This window comes from Buceros rhinoceros, unplaced genomic scaffold (genome assembly GCF_000710305.1).
Source record: "Buceros rhinoceros silvestris isolate BGI_N320 unplaced genomic scaffold, ASM71030v1 scaffold19309, whole genome shotgun sequence".
Lineage (NCBI taxonomy): Eukaryota > Metazoa > Chordata > Aves > Bucerotiformes > Bucerotidae > Buceros > Buceros rhinoceros.
This window is the reverse complement of record NW_010433530.1, coordinates 13780-30158: the sequence shown is the minus strand read 5'-3', so window position 1 is coordinate 30158 and position 16379 is coordinate 13780. Positions and strand designations below refer to the sequence as shown.

Here is a 16379-nt window from a genome sequence, read left to right as displayed (position 1 = left end):
TTTGGTGGAATAAATGTCATTTTTTTTCTTTGCTAAGAATGTGGTCCGAGTTCTCTGGACCAAACTTTTCTAAAGAATTCTGAGGCAAAACCTGAAATCTGAATTGCACTGTTTCACCTGAGCCAACAACTAAACAAAACACAGAAATATGTAGAATAATGGCATGTCCAGTAGTTTTACTATGATCAAAAGTTCAAAATATGGATGTGAAGAAGAGTTATGTTGCAGACCTTATTCATCACAGACTTTGAATTCTTTCTGTTCTGTTTTGTAACAAAAAAAAAAGCACCAAAAACTAATGACACTAATTAACACAGGATCTATTACAATCAAATTCCTCATCTGTTTTTTGTGAAAAGACCTCTTATTCGTGAAGGTGCTTGCTTGCCTAAGAAATGCAGCTGCTGCTTTTTCATGGTGTTGGGCTGGTTGAAAGTAAATAGCATTAAAATTCTCAGATTGATTTCCTGCCTTATTCAGTCAGCTGGGAAATGGATTAGGCTCCTCTTTCCTTGGTAGCTTCAGAGTCAATTTTTTTTCCCCAGTGTTTTTTGAGACCTGGTACCAAATTCAGTCCCCACTGTGAAACCAGATTTACTAAGGTGCGAAAGCCCAGTTTCTTGATGGTAATTGAAATCTTGACTCCCAGTGAAACTGCTGGGCATTGTCCTCAGATCCTCAAAGCTTATAGCTGCCTTTTCTATGCCAAGTGGGAAGCAGTGGTGTCCTGGCCGTTCCAGGACAAAGGGCTTGTTCTGCCCTGCTAGGTCTGGTGCTGCCGAGTGGTGTTCCCTTTCTCCAACCATCAGCTCCGTAAACAACTCAACCTGCAGTATGGAAAATCCATCTCGAATTGGGAAAGTCCTAGCCGGCACTAAAAAAAAGGCATCAAAACAAATCATAGTGTCTTTCACCGGGAGGAAAGGGAGAGTGGCAGAGGTACCCGCAGTTCCCTCGGGATTCGGCTGTCACTAATGAATCTGCACGGAAACAACTGGGAGCATCATTAGAGACAAAGAGGTGTCGAGGGATTTGCCGGTGGGGACTTCCAGCGCAGCAGCTCAGGGGAGTTAGGCTGCCGTTTGTTATTGAACTGTAATGGCAAATGAGAGGCTGTTACTCTAGAATTCCTTTGAATATCCCAGTCCCGGTAGACTTAGCACTGGGTTTTGGGTGTCTGCTTGTGCTTTGCATTATGCATGAGTGAGTGAGGAGGGATTAAATACAGCAGCTCTGCCACTTCAGATAGCTTTGGCTTGAAGTTGATGTGTCAGCTGTCAGTCCAGATGAACTTGGTACAAAAACTGGTACCACTTACTATAAATGAATGGTAACAACCAAACCTAACTCTATATATTCAGAGGAGTAATAGTTTTGAGTATCTTTAACGTATTTATTGCTTAAAGTGCCGTAAACTCCATTTAATGAAATTTTTATTTTGTAAAAAGAGCCAGCATGTGACACAGATCTCTGAAAGTCACAGCAAATTAATTCAGTCCATATATGCAGTTTCGGGAAAATTTATGTGGTTATGCGCCGAGTTCCTCCCAAATCTGCCCCCTCCCCTTCTTTTTTTTTTTGTTTTTTCGTTTGTTTTTTTTTTTAAACAGCCGGGAAGGGAAAAAAGCCAAGTATCCAACCTGGCCTGAGAGCTGACCCATCTTCAAGGAGTTTGAAACAGAGGGACCTCTACAATCCCTTCCAACTTGTGATGCTGTGAAATCGGGGTTAGTGCTGAAGGAGAAAAACTGAGGGTTTTCTATTAAAACGAGAGACTCCAGAGGTTTTTTTTTTCTCTTGGATTGCCTTGATAATCCTTCCCGTAATCATCACTGTGAGCCATCCAGGCTTACCTGAAGAGCTCTGGTCCTCAGGGTAGAGGGGAGGGGTGAAGGAGAAAATCCGTGCCATTGGTTTGATGTGGAAGTGCTTACATCCTATGACAGCAGACTGAAGGTGAGAATCAGTGTGACTAATGAGTTGTTTACTTGGCTTTTGTGCACACACCTCCCCCACCCTCTGGAGCGTGGGCTGTGTTTGTTTTGGTATGTATTGATCCCAGATTATTCCTGCAAATACCAGTGCTTTGTCCTTCACCTTGCCAGCAGTTTATGTGGTGCCCCTAATCCTCTCTTAGTGCCACAGGAAGGGTAGAGTATGGTAGTTAGGATGCTTAATGCCACTTGTTTTCCTTTCCTGTACAATACTAGCTGTCATTTCTTGGAATTTGGACCCAGACCCCGTTTGGAAAACTGAAGTCCCCTTAAAAACTCCTGTGAAAGATCGCCCCACGTGCTGCAGGCATGCAGTCTGCCATTACTGTTATGTTTAGGTTGCCTAGAAAAGTATTTTTATTTTGGGGGAGCAGAGTATCTCTCTGCAGTTACCTGATACCTATCTTTATGATACCTGTGCTAAACTCATGGAAAACCGGGGGGTGGGGGAGGAGAGGGGGGAGGCACGGGAAATTGGGTTTGTTTTTAATGTTGGAAATGGCAGTATGTGTCCAAGTGTACCAGACAATTTATAATTTTTTTCCCCAGGATCTGTTAGAAACAGCTTCTACCTCCTTTGGAGAAAATTGTTGTGGGAGACAAGACAACAGGGAATGCCTGGGTATTCTGTGGTTAATTAAATGGTCTCAGCTGAGATAAAAAGGAGAAAGAGCTGGATTTAAATGATGTTCTGTGCTCTGGTGTGGCAGTTCTGGGCTGAACAGACTACCAGAAGGTTGAAATGGTGTCACAGATCACTGAATACTTGGTCTCCAGCCTCAAGCACACCTCTTATTGCTGAGGGGTTTGACCAACACAACACTGAAATAATGGATTTTTCTGGTCTGCTACTCTGTTTATTTAGGGTATACATGGTGCAGCTGCAGAGCTGGCTCTTTAGGGAAGAGTTACCTGGAGTTCTGTAGGAGAAATAATTTTCACATAACTGAAACAGTTCAAGGGTGTTCCAGTTTGCGCATAAACTCTAGGGGATGGCATGCAGTGAGATACTGACAGCCTTTGGCTGCTGCGGAAGTGGGAGGGAGCAGGGACCTAGGTGTCTCACAAGAGACCCTGTGGTAAGGTCTGAGCTACAGCTCAGTTAAAGCTTTGGAACTCTCTGAATGTTTTCTGCAGTTACAGAACTATGAAGGAAAAATTGTGTTTCTTAGGTGTGAATGAACGAGAGGAAGGACCTGGCCAGATACAGTCACCTTTGCTTGTCTTTTCTGTGCAAGGGGTGCAGGAGCAAGACAGCAATTGAAGTCCTGCGCAGGCAGGAGGGGTGCAGGCAGGGGCAGTGGAGCGCGTCTGGTGGGTGTGCTGTTGAGCCGAACAGAGCCTGCCGGAGCATTACTTGGCAGGTTGGAATGAAGCAGAGGAAAGAATAGATAAATGCTGAATTTAAAGAAAGGGAGTAATACAAAACTCATTTTCTGAGTGATTTTGGCGGGTGAGTTTATAATGAAAAAAAATGAGTCTTATAAAAGGCTGGTGGTCCTTATTTACCTGTCTCTTGGCCAATAATGAGTTCTGACCATCAGTCAGACTGCAGCAGAGAGTGGGGTTGGACAGGGGCTGGGGAGGTTCCCGTGGGTGCCCAGCTGCCTGGTGAACAAGAGAGCTTCCCAGACTGTGGATTTCCAGTAGCAGCCCCCCTTGCCAGTCCCCCCCTGCCTTGTTGTCTCTACAGGTAATTGGCTTGTCCCCCCCCTCTCCCTTTTCTTTTTTTTTTTTTTGGAGTCTTCTTTTTTGTGGCCCCCCTCGCCAGTCCCCCCCTGCCTTGTTGTCTCTACAGGTAATTGGCTTGTCCCCACCCTCTCCCTTTTCTTTTTTTTTTTTTGAGCGTCTTCTTTAGTGGGCAGCCACTGATGCTTTCAAGGCTGATTCTGGAGGTTTCATCACTGGTTTTGGGAAGCATTTGAAGAGGAGGTTTTCTCCCACTGTTCTCCTGCTTGGGGCTAAGGGCAGATGGTTTTCCTGTGCTGCACCGGGGAGCTTGGGGGAGGTTTCTTGGCAGCTGTTTCTGCTCTACATAACAAGAACTGGTGCTGGCTGATGGATTGGTCCCCTTTTCCCACTCTCCCTTCACCTGAGGCTGTTATTACCAATTCTGGCAGTTCTTCCACCCTTTTCAAGCAGCTGCTTCTGGGAGGCATTGAGCTGCCGCCTGTGATACCAGCTGGTCTCCTGGCTCAGCTGCTTCCAGCATGGCACCAGACAGTGAGACAGCAGGCACCCTCCCCGGCGGCAGGCTGAATATGTCGGCCTGGGAACACATTGTACTTTTATTAGGCAGGTCCTGTGTTGAGTGCCACCCAATGCCCAGCAAAAACCAGCCCCTTCCCTCTTCAGCTGGATTGAGCACAACCTTTTGAGCCCGAGAAGCTACTTGTCAGCCCAGTGGCAGCTGGGTTCTCATCTCCTGTGTATTCTTCTGCTATTCAGGTTCTCCGGACGCAACGGAATTAATTTAAAAAAAAACAAACCAGGGTAAGATAGAAAAGCAGTTAAACTAGTGATAAATCATGTATTTTGATAGCGACATAATCTGATTTGTTTCTCCAGAATGCTGAAATTTTCCATGGCTCAGCTCTGGTGTGTAGAGTTGTAATAGTTAATGAAAAATGGTTTGGAAACAGCTACAGCTACTAAACAGCAATTACTGTTTAGTTTTGATGGTGGAACATAACTGCATGTAAGGTGTTTCTTTTCTGGTTTTTTTCAAATTTGTAATTAGGCTTCTCCAATTATGTACTTCATAAACTCTGGAAACAGATCTTTCAAATAAGTGCTCTCTGCCTAGTATTCTTATGCACATTACTTTGTTAAGGTGAATAGACTCACAGGACTTAAAAGGAGTATTAATGTGGGTAAAATTACCCCAAAATGTAGGTATTTAGAGGTTGAGGACCTTTCAGTGGTCGGGCTCTTTTTAATAAATAAATAAAACTGAAGTATCCAGTTTCCGTAGAGAAAAGCGGACGTAGAGTATTTCTGGTTTCTTCTGTTGCTGCCAATTATAATCTTTTTCTAATATCACTATCAAAAATAAATAAATGCAAAAGTCATCTGTAACAAAGCAGGGCTGTTTGATTAAGTTAGGGAATCAAGTCTGGCTCTGTTTCATATTGCAAATAACTCACCTGCAATCAAGACTAACTCTGGATTTTCACCAAGTCTGAAACTTGATCCTTTAAATTAATTGCAAAACGGTAAAAGAAAGGGAATTTGGGATTAATTTTCTTAACATTCTGTGTCATGCCACTATGATCAAGCACTGTTTGCCTACAAATACCTTGCTGCTGCCACTAACCCTACAATCTCAGCAGCAGGTATAACATACATGTGGCTTAGTGAGGGAGCTGAAGTCCCAAAGCCTGTTTGCTCCCCCAGCTGTGTGAATGTCAAAGAGGAGAAGACATTGGAGGCAGAGGCATTGATATGAGGTGTTCTTACAAGCCCATTGCATAATCATCTCCCACTGCTCCACACACCCTGTGGTGGGGAGCAGCCAGGGAGTCTAGGCTTTGCAGTGTGCCAGCAAGCTTGTTTTGCCTTAGAGTTCTGCCTCAGTGAACAAGACTGGTGAAAGCCACATGCACTGGGGTAATGCCAAACGTGGGCAGGTGTCATTTTAAATTGCCACCAGTCAGAGTGACATGGTGTGTAAAAAAACAAAAAACCAAAAAAACCCCAAATCAACCAACTATCTCCTTTGTAATAGATTGTCATTACACATACATGTGAGAATGGGTAGGGACCAGAGTAGGCACGAAATGCCTTTTTAGCTCTCTGCATGAGTGATCAGGGCTCAAAGGACCCCAGTGCTGGGTTTGCTCGCTTCTGGCATTACCCAAGTTGTGGGAGGGATGCCAAGCTTCTTTTCTTCCTGCAGAATCCTTTTTGCAGAGGGAGTAATGAAAAGTTAGCCCTCCTGATGCAATAGCAGAGGTTGGTCAGGCCAAGATTATGGTGAAAATTATTGCAGCCTGTCCATTGCAGACTTTTCTCATCCCTTAGGTATGAGGATACACACTCTCTTGTTATACTTCTTGGGTTTATGCTAAAAATTGTTTTGCAGAAATAGAGATGTAGAAAAGCCAGCCACTAAGGTGTAGTTCTCGAGGGCCTAGAGTTGTACAGAAAGCTGACTAGCGAGAAAACCCAACCGTGGTTATTTTTTGTTACATAGTGCACTGATCATCAGTGCCTTCTGAGCTCAAGTATCTGTTTATTTGCATTTGCAGGAGAAAATTGGAAAGACCCTCATTAAAAAAATTTGTCGTGTTTGGGTGCAAGTATTATCTCCATGTCACGCCTAAAGGACTGAGAGAAGAATAGAGTAGATAGTTTGTGCAAGTAAACACACATAAACTTGGCAGAAAAAGCTGAATGGGGATACATCCATTACAGACTGCAAGTGCCAGTGAAGTAGACTTTTAACTAGGTTTGCTTAGTTGATTGTTTTTCATCCATAAAAGGAAGGCTTGCAAATAAAATTCTGTGTGATAATGGAATCTGTATTATTTTTACAATTGTATTATTACTAATAAAGGTGCTAATTATGTGCTGTATGTTTCCCTCTAGCCCATCTCTGACAGTGTTTTTTCCTTTTCCGTTATTGTGTGTCTGATGAGTGAAGTATGGGTATAAATTTCTTTTATTGTAAAAATAACAACAGTGGCACTGTGACAGTGGTGACAGTGGACAGACTTAACAGATTTTGGTAAATTTGGATAAGTTTATCCCTCAGCAGGCTGTAGTGTAATTTGTAATACAACAGTGTTTCCCTTTCTAGACAGATGTAGCAAAGTAGAAAATGGTGCTAATGAAAAAGTCGGGATTTGTTCTTTACAATGGCACAGGCATGGCAGAAGCTGCATTGTCACATGTCCTTCTTTTGTGCATTACAGATCTGAATGCATCACAGATCCAGGGTCCCCAAACAAGCATGCCAAACCAAGGATCCATCCAGCCGCCACCAGTAGGTACACTGCTGCTGAACTACCAGCCTGAGAGCCTGCAGGATGCAGAAAGTGGAGGCAGAGTAGACGAGAAGATCGTTTACCTCTGATGGCTTGTTTTCTGGTCTCAGTAGCACTTTGGAAATATAATTGTATTTGTTTTTCTGAATGTCTGTAGTTGCTCTCTGTATCACCAAATGGCTTTAAGGGTAGTATTTAATATTCAGTGCAAGATTTTCCCCATGATAAATATAACAGTTAAGTTATTCTGAAGCCTTTGTTTTATAATCTTTAATTTATGACATGATTTCAAATTTGCAAAGAGCAATAGGTGGCTGAGGAGCTGTAACGTTTTGAAATTGTAAAGATGCCATCAAGAGCTGTGAAAGCTAGTGGTGATTTTATCTTGAGTCCTCTTTTTAAAAGGGCAAGTTAAAAGAGATGGGCCCACTATTTGAGATATCAGAGTATGGATCAATAACCTTCTAATAGCTGTGATACAACGTGGGAAGACAATGTAAGAATGATGGCTATAATCTTCATTGAAATGAAGACCTATTGAATGACCCTTAACTATCAGGTCCTTTTCCTTATCCCCTGGCTCAGGAACTGCTCATAAGAGGATGTTTTTTATGGTCTCAGCATAACTGTGTAATTGTAAGTGCTTGTTCATGTCCCAAAGCTTATCATCGTATTGGTACTACTGCCAGTTTCTGTGTAGAGATGCTGTAAATAACTTTGTTATTGTGTTATAACTGTAACTCATTTCAGTAAGTGCCCTTATGCATTAAAATTTACCAGGTGAAACCACCTCACTGGTCAGAAGAAAAGAAAGGGGAAAATAGTAGGCTTTTAGTGAACTGAACCCTTCTGAAACTTTGCTGCTTTCCCATGTAGGAGCCAGCTACCTTCCTGCTTTAAGGTTCATGGAATCGTTTGTGCCTTAGTAAGAAACCAGGACCTGCTTCATGACTTTTTGAGTTTCGGAAATAACTGTACAGTTCTGTTGAACTGAATAAATGTTCTCTGTGTTTCTGCAAAACTGCAACTTTTATTCATTGTCAGGTCCTCCAAAGAAGTTTGAAAACAGGAGGAAAAAAATAAAACCCATCTCCTTTCCTGGTTTGCACTCTCTCCTGCTGCAGAAGTGCCTGCCTTGGTCCAGCACAGCCAAAGCTGTGCTCCAGGCACCTCAGCTGGCAAAACCTAGGATGTGCCTATTCAGGCGGATGCAGGCAGCCCTCTGGACTGACCAGGTGCTGCCTAGCATGGCTGATGGAATCAGCAGTGGTGCAGGAGGGGTGTAGCTGCACAGCTTCTGGAGCAGAACTGTCTCACATCTGTTTAATTCATGGGGCAGAGGAGCGCAGGATTGACCCTGCCTGTTTGTCTGGATCAGCCCCAAGCATCATACCATTTCTGTTTTACCCTAAGACTTGCATTTTGCAAAACCTTTTGCAGGGGGGCAGAATTTTAGATAGTAGATATTTGTCAGCAAATGTTTCCTCATGGTGGGGGGGTGGGGTGGGATTCTCTTCCAGGGTCTGGTGGGCTATTGGGTCTACTCAAAAAGCAGACTTTTCTGAGTTGTATGTTACCGGGTTACCAGACCAGCTGTTCACTTGGTATCTTGGGCTAACAACTGAGTGACTGACCTTCTCAGTGAGCAGGTATTAAGTGGTATGCCAGTGTCATCAGGGAAATATTTGGCCTGCAGATGTATTTTCCAGTTTCTATTTCCAGCCTTCCAATGACCTCCTGCTCACCTGACAGCACTGCTTTAATATGTCTCCTTATAAGAGAAAAAAACATTTTAGAATTTCTGGAAATGTTTTACCTTCTTTACTTTTCACAGTTAGACTAGAATTAAAATGAGAATCCAGCCTCTCTCTTAAGGGTCCTAATAGTAAGGACAGTCCACAGCCCCTCTGTTTTACCAGTCAGCAGTGAATCGAGGGTTGCCATCTGGACAGCTTTTTGGCAAATTTCTGAATAGCCAGGCCAGTTTCTTGGGATGCAGTGTATGTCCCAGGATATATGCATTGCCCAGGGACCTGTGGGAAATTGGGAAAAACTGAGTCGTTTTCTCCACAATTACTCTGTCTGGTTTTTATTGTTGCTTCACTGAAACATCTGGTACTGGTTACTGTCAAATCCAAGCTGCTGGATGGATTGCTGCTGTCCCAGCCCGGTGTGTGAATTCCCATGTAAGCATCTTAACCACTGGGAGAGGAAGAGACAGTATTGCTCCTCGCATCAGTTTTAATTGAAGGCCTGGGAGTTGAAAAGCGGCTGGCTTGGACTTCAGCTGTTGTGCAGATTCCTTGAGTCCACCTCACATCAGGCAGCGTCTTATTTTGCTCACTTGTGTTTACAGTAAAACTTCTGGCACTCGAGGAAGTCAAAGGCAGGAAACAGGTGGCTTCTAGATTTTAGGTATTTTAATTGTAGAAAATGTTTAAACTATGGGCCAGTATGATCTCGGCAGGTGCTCTTTATAACAAGATGTATTAGGCACTCCTGAACTCTGTCCATTATTTAGGCATTTCTTAATACTTAGCAGAATTTAAATGCAGCCCCAGTGAGACGCAGACATTTAAACAGGCTGCATTTTCAGTCATTGTCAAGCATATAATAATGATTTGTCTTCTTTTCTAATTAGAAATACATATCCAGAAGTTCTCCCCTTCACTTTTGTTACATTATTTTGAAGTGGGCTAATTTGCAAGGTCTGTTGTTTTTATTTTTAACTCATCCCATATATTGTGTTTTCTTTTTGCCATGCCTTTCAAGGCATCTTGCCTCTGAAAGCTCAAAATTTAATTTAGTCATTAATTTCAGTGTTTAAATTAAAGGAGCAGTTGCTGTACCATGAATCTCCACTGCACCAGGCTGAGCTTTCTCTTTGTTTTTTTCTTTTTTTCTTTCTTTTTTTTCCTTTCTTCTGTCATTTAACAAAGGGGAGATTCCTTCACTGTAGTATCTGGACTTTGTCCTACATTTTCTCATTATTATTATTGTATGCTAGTAAAAATGTCATATTTAATGAATTTGGGAGATTTTTAAGGAAAACTTGCAACAAAATGTTTTTCAACAAATCTATAAAAATGGTAAAGAAGGAATTCATGAAAGGATCAAGCTTACACTGGATTTATACATTCAACATTTACAGAATGGGGCCAGAATAGAACAAATGCTTCACTTGGCTGCTCTTTGAGTATAGAGGTAAACAACACACTTAGCTGCATTTTAAAGAGATTTTTCACAAAGCCTATCCATGTAATTTTCAAATGACTAAATTAAACACAGATTAGACTTTCAGCAAAACTGCCCGAAGATTGTTTACTAAAGTGATAAAAAAAAAAAGAATTAATATTTGCCATGTAAGGTACATGAATCATTGTACTTAAAGTGCCCTGTGGGCTGTGTTAATTAAATGCCACCCATTTAGGTTAAAAAAGCAAGTAAGAATTTTCACTGCTTCTTAATCAAGTAAGTGCGAATTCTGTGGTAATGTACCACTGGTAAAATCACGTTCACGGCGTTCATTCAGAGAACAGCAAAGAGGCTGTGCTGTGGTAAGCAATGTGTACAACTTGCTCTGACTGAATTTTGAAAGCAGACTTTGCAGTTGAGGCAGTTTTCCTTATGTATTTGATGACAAATAGCACGACTGCTTGGGTACCTTCTAAAGAATGTTCTGTTTGAAAAGAATTCCAACCCCAAATGCTTCCCATCCAAAGCCTTCGCTCTGCCCAGTTTGTGTCACAGAGGTAGAAACAGTATAGGTTGTGGGGCTTTAGTATACTGCACATAGGTTGGATGCCTGCTCTTTCTTATGGAATTGCTGTTGCTTTGTGACATTTTTTTTTTCCCAAGGTAAATGAATGTATTTGTTGTTTTCTCATACCTAGTAAAGAAAGATCTGTACATAGAAGCACTGCAGAACTAGCTGTGAATATTCTTGGTAATCTTACCATGTTAACCTCCAGAAAGGTTTTCGTGTCTCACTTTTTGCTAGATTCTGAGATAAAACTGTGAGGATGGCCTGAATTCAGTGGCTTGAATTTTGCATAAAGTCTCCCTTTGGCATGCTGGTACGGAACCGGAGTGTTTCATTTCTTCCATATAAAGGAAAAACCTCAAAGGATAACCTTGCTGGAATTAATCTAAAGTGATTGGCTCTGCAAAAGTGCACCGGGTAATAGACTACTAGGCTTCTTGTATCAGGAGATCACCAAAGACTAAGAGGATTGTGGGGGAACTTGCAAGTGTTTTGTGGTCCATGGAAGTGAAACGGTCCAAGTATGTCATCAGGGAATGTCAGTGTTTTTCACTGAGATGCAGAGCAGTGCTGGCAGCAGCTCTGTCCAGGTCAGCAGTTTGATCCCAAATTCCCAGAGAGCCGTTTCCTGTCCTTGTGATCAGCTATGCAGAGGTTTCTTCCTCTTCTTGCTTGCTCAGTCGCAGACTCAGATAAGGATGTTCCCACCTGTTACATGGAAGGGCTGTGCTGCAGGGAGGTCTGCAGCACCTGTAGAATTCTCAGGTTCGGTTTTGAAATACGCTGAATGGAGACCAGGAGAAAAGACATACGAAAAAGGCCCTCTGGGAAGAGTGTCCCCTACCATGGGATGTTTTCTAGGCTCCTTCAGGGAACAAGCTTTTTTATTTGCAGAACAAAAATCAGTAATTATTATACGACTTAGTATTTGTTAGACTGATAATCTGAGAACTGTTTAGGTGCCATATTTTTTAAATCTGGTGCCCAGTGGAGCAAAGATCAGATATTTACAGAACTGACAGTGAAGCATGCAAGCTGAAACGAAGAATTTCTCCTATGAAGGCTGGTTAACAAACCCAAGGGAACTTTCTTACCAGCTTTCAATACAGCTACCAAAACTATGCCTACAGGAGCTATGCAGGGGTGTAAACCTTCTGCTAACCCAGGTTACCACTGCTAGCAACAAAGCCCTGCACGGATGAACAATCCCACAAACTGAAGATGGCTTGTGAAGACTGGCATGAATCCCCTGCCCTCTCGTGCAAGTGAACAAACATGATGCCTGCATTCCTTGTGTTCAGCTCATTAAGGATTCACAGGTCCAGCTGTAGGCCCACTTGTGCTCCTCTTGAAGAGTGCAAGAACGTGAGAAACTAGTGTCGCTCCTGGTTGAAGTAAGTAAAACCTTAACTGAAATTAAATTTTTTCTCTTTTCCTACATATGCACAGTTGTCCTAGAATTGCTGGTTGAATGCTATAACAAGCTGTTGCAGGTCAGTTACAAACTCATCAAACCAAGCCCAATCAAGATACAAGGGCAGCCAAGAAGACAAAAATAGCTTTAATATCTCTGACTGAGTGTCTCCTGCTTTCAGTGAGTGGAGGGTAACCGTTCTCATCTTTTGGGGCCTCTCTCCAGCTTTTGAGGCTGTTGACTATGTACTACCGGTGTTCCATATGTGTAAGGAGCAAGGTTTCAGAGTGACAGCTGAAATTGTCAATGAAAAGGAAAACACTGGAAGGAATGAAATTGCCTCTCTGCTGATGTTGCTTTCCTTATCAGAGTCCCACACAACCAGACATGGTCCGATTTTAAACCTGTGGGCAGTCACCTGGTGAACTGACCAGGTGGCACACAGACTTCATAAAATTATCTCCAGTTGCCTGGTGCTTGAATAATACCAGAACCACTTGTGTCTCGATGAAGACTGAGCAGTGTCAATGCTCCAGGCAAAGAAAAGATTGCGGATCCAAAGCTGAGGTGTGTCCTCCTTTAAAACACCCATCGAACCAGTCACTTACTTTGAGATCTAGCAATGCTTCTAGATGCCATATGGGCAGAAAAAGCTGGCACATAGCTGTATCTCTGGGTAAGATTCTCTTCCTTCTTCCAGATGGCTCGAAGACTCTATTCCACCATGGAAATAATGCCCTGGCCTCAGCTGACCTTCATTTGGTATCTGGACTACAACCATGCAGAATATCTGGGCAGTAAGTCATGGGACTGTAGGAGATCCTGGTGCTGCTGTTGAAATCTGTGGAACACATTTAAGCATATCAGACTACCTTACAGTTGTTGCCCAGGCTTTCTGCAGGTAGATTTAGCAAGATAATTTCTTTAGTTTTAAGTCCTCAGTGAAACATGTAAAGCTTCAGGCTAGAGGGCATTGTTTATACTTTCCTGCGTCTGGCTCAGGAGAATTTTTTATCATCAAGTGAAATTTGGGAGGAATAGATGAAAGCAGAGCTTGCTTGTGGCTGATGGTGGATGGTGAGTGAACTCCCAGGGAAACTAGGGATGCTCACTAATGTTGCAGATGAGCTACAGGTCGTGTTCCTCTTGATAGCTCTTAACAGGAACGGTGGGTACAGAGGGAAGGACTTCATCTTCCCAGCCCCCATCAGGGGCTGGGACCTGGGTGCCAGCTGAATGGTGCTGGCAGCTCGGTAATCCAGAAAACCTAGCTGTACGAGGACCAAGCCATTCAGTGCCATTGAAGCTGACGCCACAGGGGGTGCTACAGGTGACTTCATGTTCAACCCTGCTTTGACACACAGTGGAGTGGTGGGGCCCTGGGGGAGCATGTGTATTGATCAGGTCACCCCGCTCTGTGGCTCACATCCCTCTGGTACCTTCTTTGAAGATCAATGGTTGTGGGCAGGCTGTGAAAGGTGGCTTACAGCCCTGGGAAACCACTCTTGGCGTGTAAAATAAATACTGAGCGGTAAAGGGTATTTCACAATATGAAGTACTCATTGACTAAAGGTAGGGTGCATTGCTGTTTTACTGGAAAGCTCAGTTTGCACCGCAGAAACGGTTCCATTCTAATTCTGACACCAGCTGTTCTCGTTTGATTTACAGCATAATTCTTCAAAGAGATCAGCTTTCAAGGACAATATACCCGCATTGCATGAGACTGTCAAAAGGAGGGGAAGCCATTTAGGTGTAAGGGCATGTCACTTCTGCTTCTTCTGCAGGCAGGTTTGCATTGGAGTTTCACAAACTAAAAACCCCCAGGAGATGGCTGGGACTCCAACATGCTTCTTGAATATTCTGAACATGACTAACAGAACATGGTTTACAGACCCCAGACTCAAAATATTCTTCCTTCTGGGAAATTGGGAGCTCAGAACATCTGGGCAACTGCAATTCCCCAGAATGCAATCTTTCCAACTATAATTTCAATTAAATGTAACTCAATTAGTGCTCTCCACTAAATTTCCCGATTGCCTCCTGATAAGCAGAAACATTTCCCTAAACATTGCTCAGATGTTTCCAACCTATTATTTCTGCAACTTCTGTCAGCAGTTCTGGGGTAATTACAGAGATGGGCCTGAACATAAAAGAGATCTGAAGAACATCAGATATTTGGAACACGCAGGCCTGAATCCAAGCTTGAAAGACTCAAGACAAAATGCTCCATTTCAACGTGAAGTTTTTCAAACTCAGATTATGAACTGTCAGAAAAAGTGAATGGGGTTAAAAATAAATTATTGAGGAAAATAAACACAAGAAATAGAGGAAATTCATTCTTCTGTAGAGTGTTCAGGGAGTTCCTGATGAAAAGAAGCCATAAGGCATTCTATGAAATTACATTATTATAACAATAATTTGTTGTTCTTGGTTGGGGTGTTTTGTTAACTAGGGTTTAGTATGTAATTAAATTACTGAATAGCTCTAGTGCTGAAAGTAAAGCTATATGTGATGGACTGTGTTTAATATGGCACAAGAATTCACAGCCATGTAGCAGGAGGGATTGTCTCCATCCATGGAAAGGCTTTTCATGGACTGAGTATCCACAACTGACAAAGGAAGAGTGCACTGTCTGGTCCCACTGGAGCTTCTAAACTCTTCTGGAGGAGCCAGATCTTTCCTCTAGGTCTGTTGCTATGCCGTGATTACCCTCTCAGCTCCAGATCAGGATGCTCTGGGCCCTTTTCCACCAGCCATCCGTCCAGCGCTATTCTCCCCAAGGGCAGAGGTGTGAGTGTGTGGGCAGCTGACCCACAAGCCTGGCCTGTGGTGGTGCAGATGGTCTCTCCATGCTGCCGGTATCCCCTCTCTACTAAAAGGGGTATTTCTTCTGTATTGCAAAGTACACCACAGAGTACACTACACGTATCACACAAGCAGCTTCTCATCTATTTCGTGCTCTCTGTTACATTGCCATTTCAGCTTCTGTCTAAAGACATTTGACAAGGGTATGAAGTAGTGTGTTCTGAAATGCAACATCTCTGAGAAAATTCAGAATAAATTTTTACAAAGCAGCATGGTTCAAGTATGGTTATGATAACTAACAACATGTGTGTTGTTTAATCTTCAAAGAAAGTTTTACCTTCAGAGGTCCATAATTTACTCAGTAAATATTGTTCCTCTTACTTCAAAAGGAAGTAATAATTAGATTATCCCTGGACTCAGATTAACATTTAATTTGTACATACCTTCAGAGCACCATGGTTGTCTGTGTACAATAGCAAAATAATTCTTTTCAGCTCTGTGGGTATGCTGTCACTGTTTAAAGATGTAATTTAATACCCAGAGGAAAGATACGGCAGTGTATGAGATGCAAAAACTCAGAGGATTTTTCAAGCCTGCTCCTCTCCTCCCCATCCAATGTTATATTCAAATCCCTTCTCGAGTGTCTTGTCACATTTTTTTTTTAGGTTTTGTTTTTTCTTTATTTTTTACACAGTACTAGTTTGTGGGTTTACAGGATGATAACTGGAAGTGTTATTTCTGGCCCCACACAACACCCTGCTCCAGCCTCACCACGGGACCCTGGCCTGGGAGCATAGGAGTCCTTTGCTGGCCCCTTTCCACAGCCGTCCCTGGGGAGGAGGCTTGCTGGGCACATGCGAGGTGGAAAACAGCAGGGCCAGCTTGTACTTACCTCTCTGAGGCTGGCCTAAGAGAATTTATCCTGACAGCCTCCCAGTGCCATGCTGGCTATGGGAGATCCTGAGCTGTCAGTGAGTTTCTCCTGGCCTTTGGCCATCAGGAGTGCTTTCGCCGGGGGCCTGAGATGCTCTTTTTGATCCTGGGAGGCAGGATGTCCTGCTGTCCAGCTGGCAAAGCAGCCCAGCGCCACTGAGGTGGGGACATCCAGTCTGGTGTCTTCCTGAACATAGCTGGAGAGGGTGTGGCCAAAAACTGAGAATGGGGGTCTCTTGCCCATCCAACAACTGAAATATGTAGCCGTTCCATTAACTGGAACAGCTGCTGTTGCTCCAGCCTCCATTAAGATTTAAATAACAGGGATCACACCTTGCCAGAACACATGCTTGGAGCCTAAGCTGATAAAATTGGACTAGAGAGACAGGGAATACAGCAAGGAAATTCCTTTTTGCTATTGATTTTGCTATTTTCATAATCGCCTTAATAATAGGAGCTGCAGGCACAGCACTGAAAAATAC

The 16379-nt window shown here is 43.0% G+C and overlaps 1 protein-coding gene across 1 annotated transcript in view; it reads left to right on the top strand.

The window, feature by feature from the left end:
• Positions 1 to 7071, top strand: part of ARHGEF28 (Rho guanine nucleotide exchange factor (GEF) 28) — a 45429-nt gene extending 38358 nt beyond the window's left edge. Inside the window, exon 24 of the mRNA XM_010144159.1 lies at positions 6911 to 7071. Coding sequence (XP_010142461.1) covers positions 6911 to 7071 — 161 coding nt within the window. The remainder of the gene's footprint in view (positions 1 to 6910) is intronic.
• Positions 7072 to 16379: the final 9308 nt, after the last annotated feature.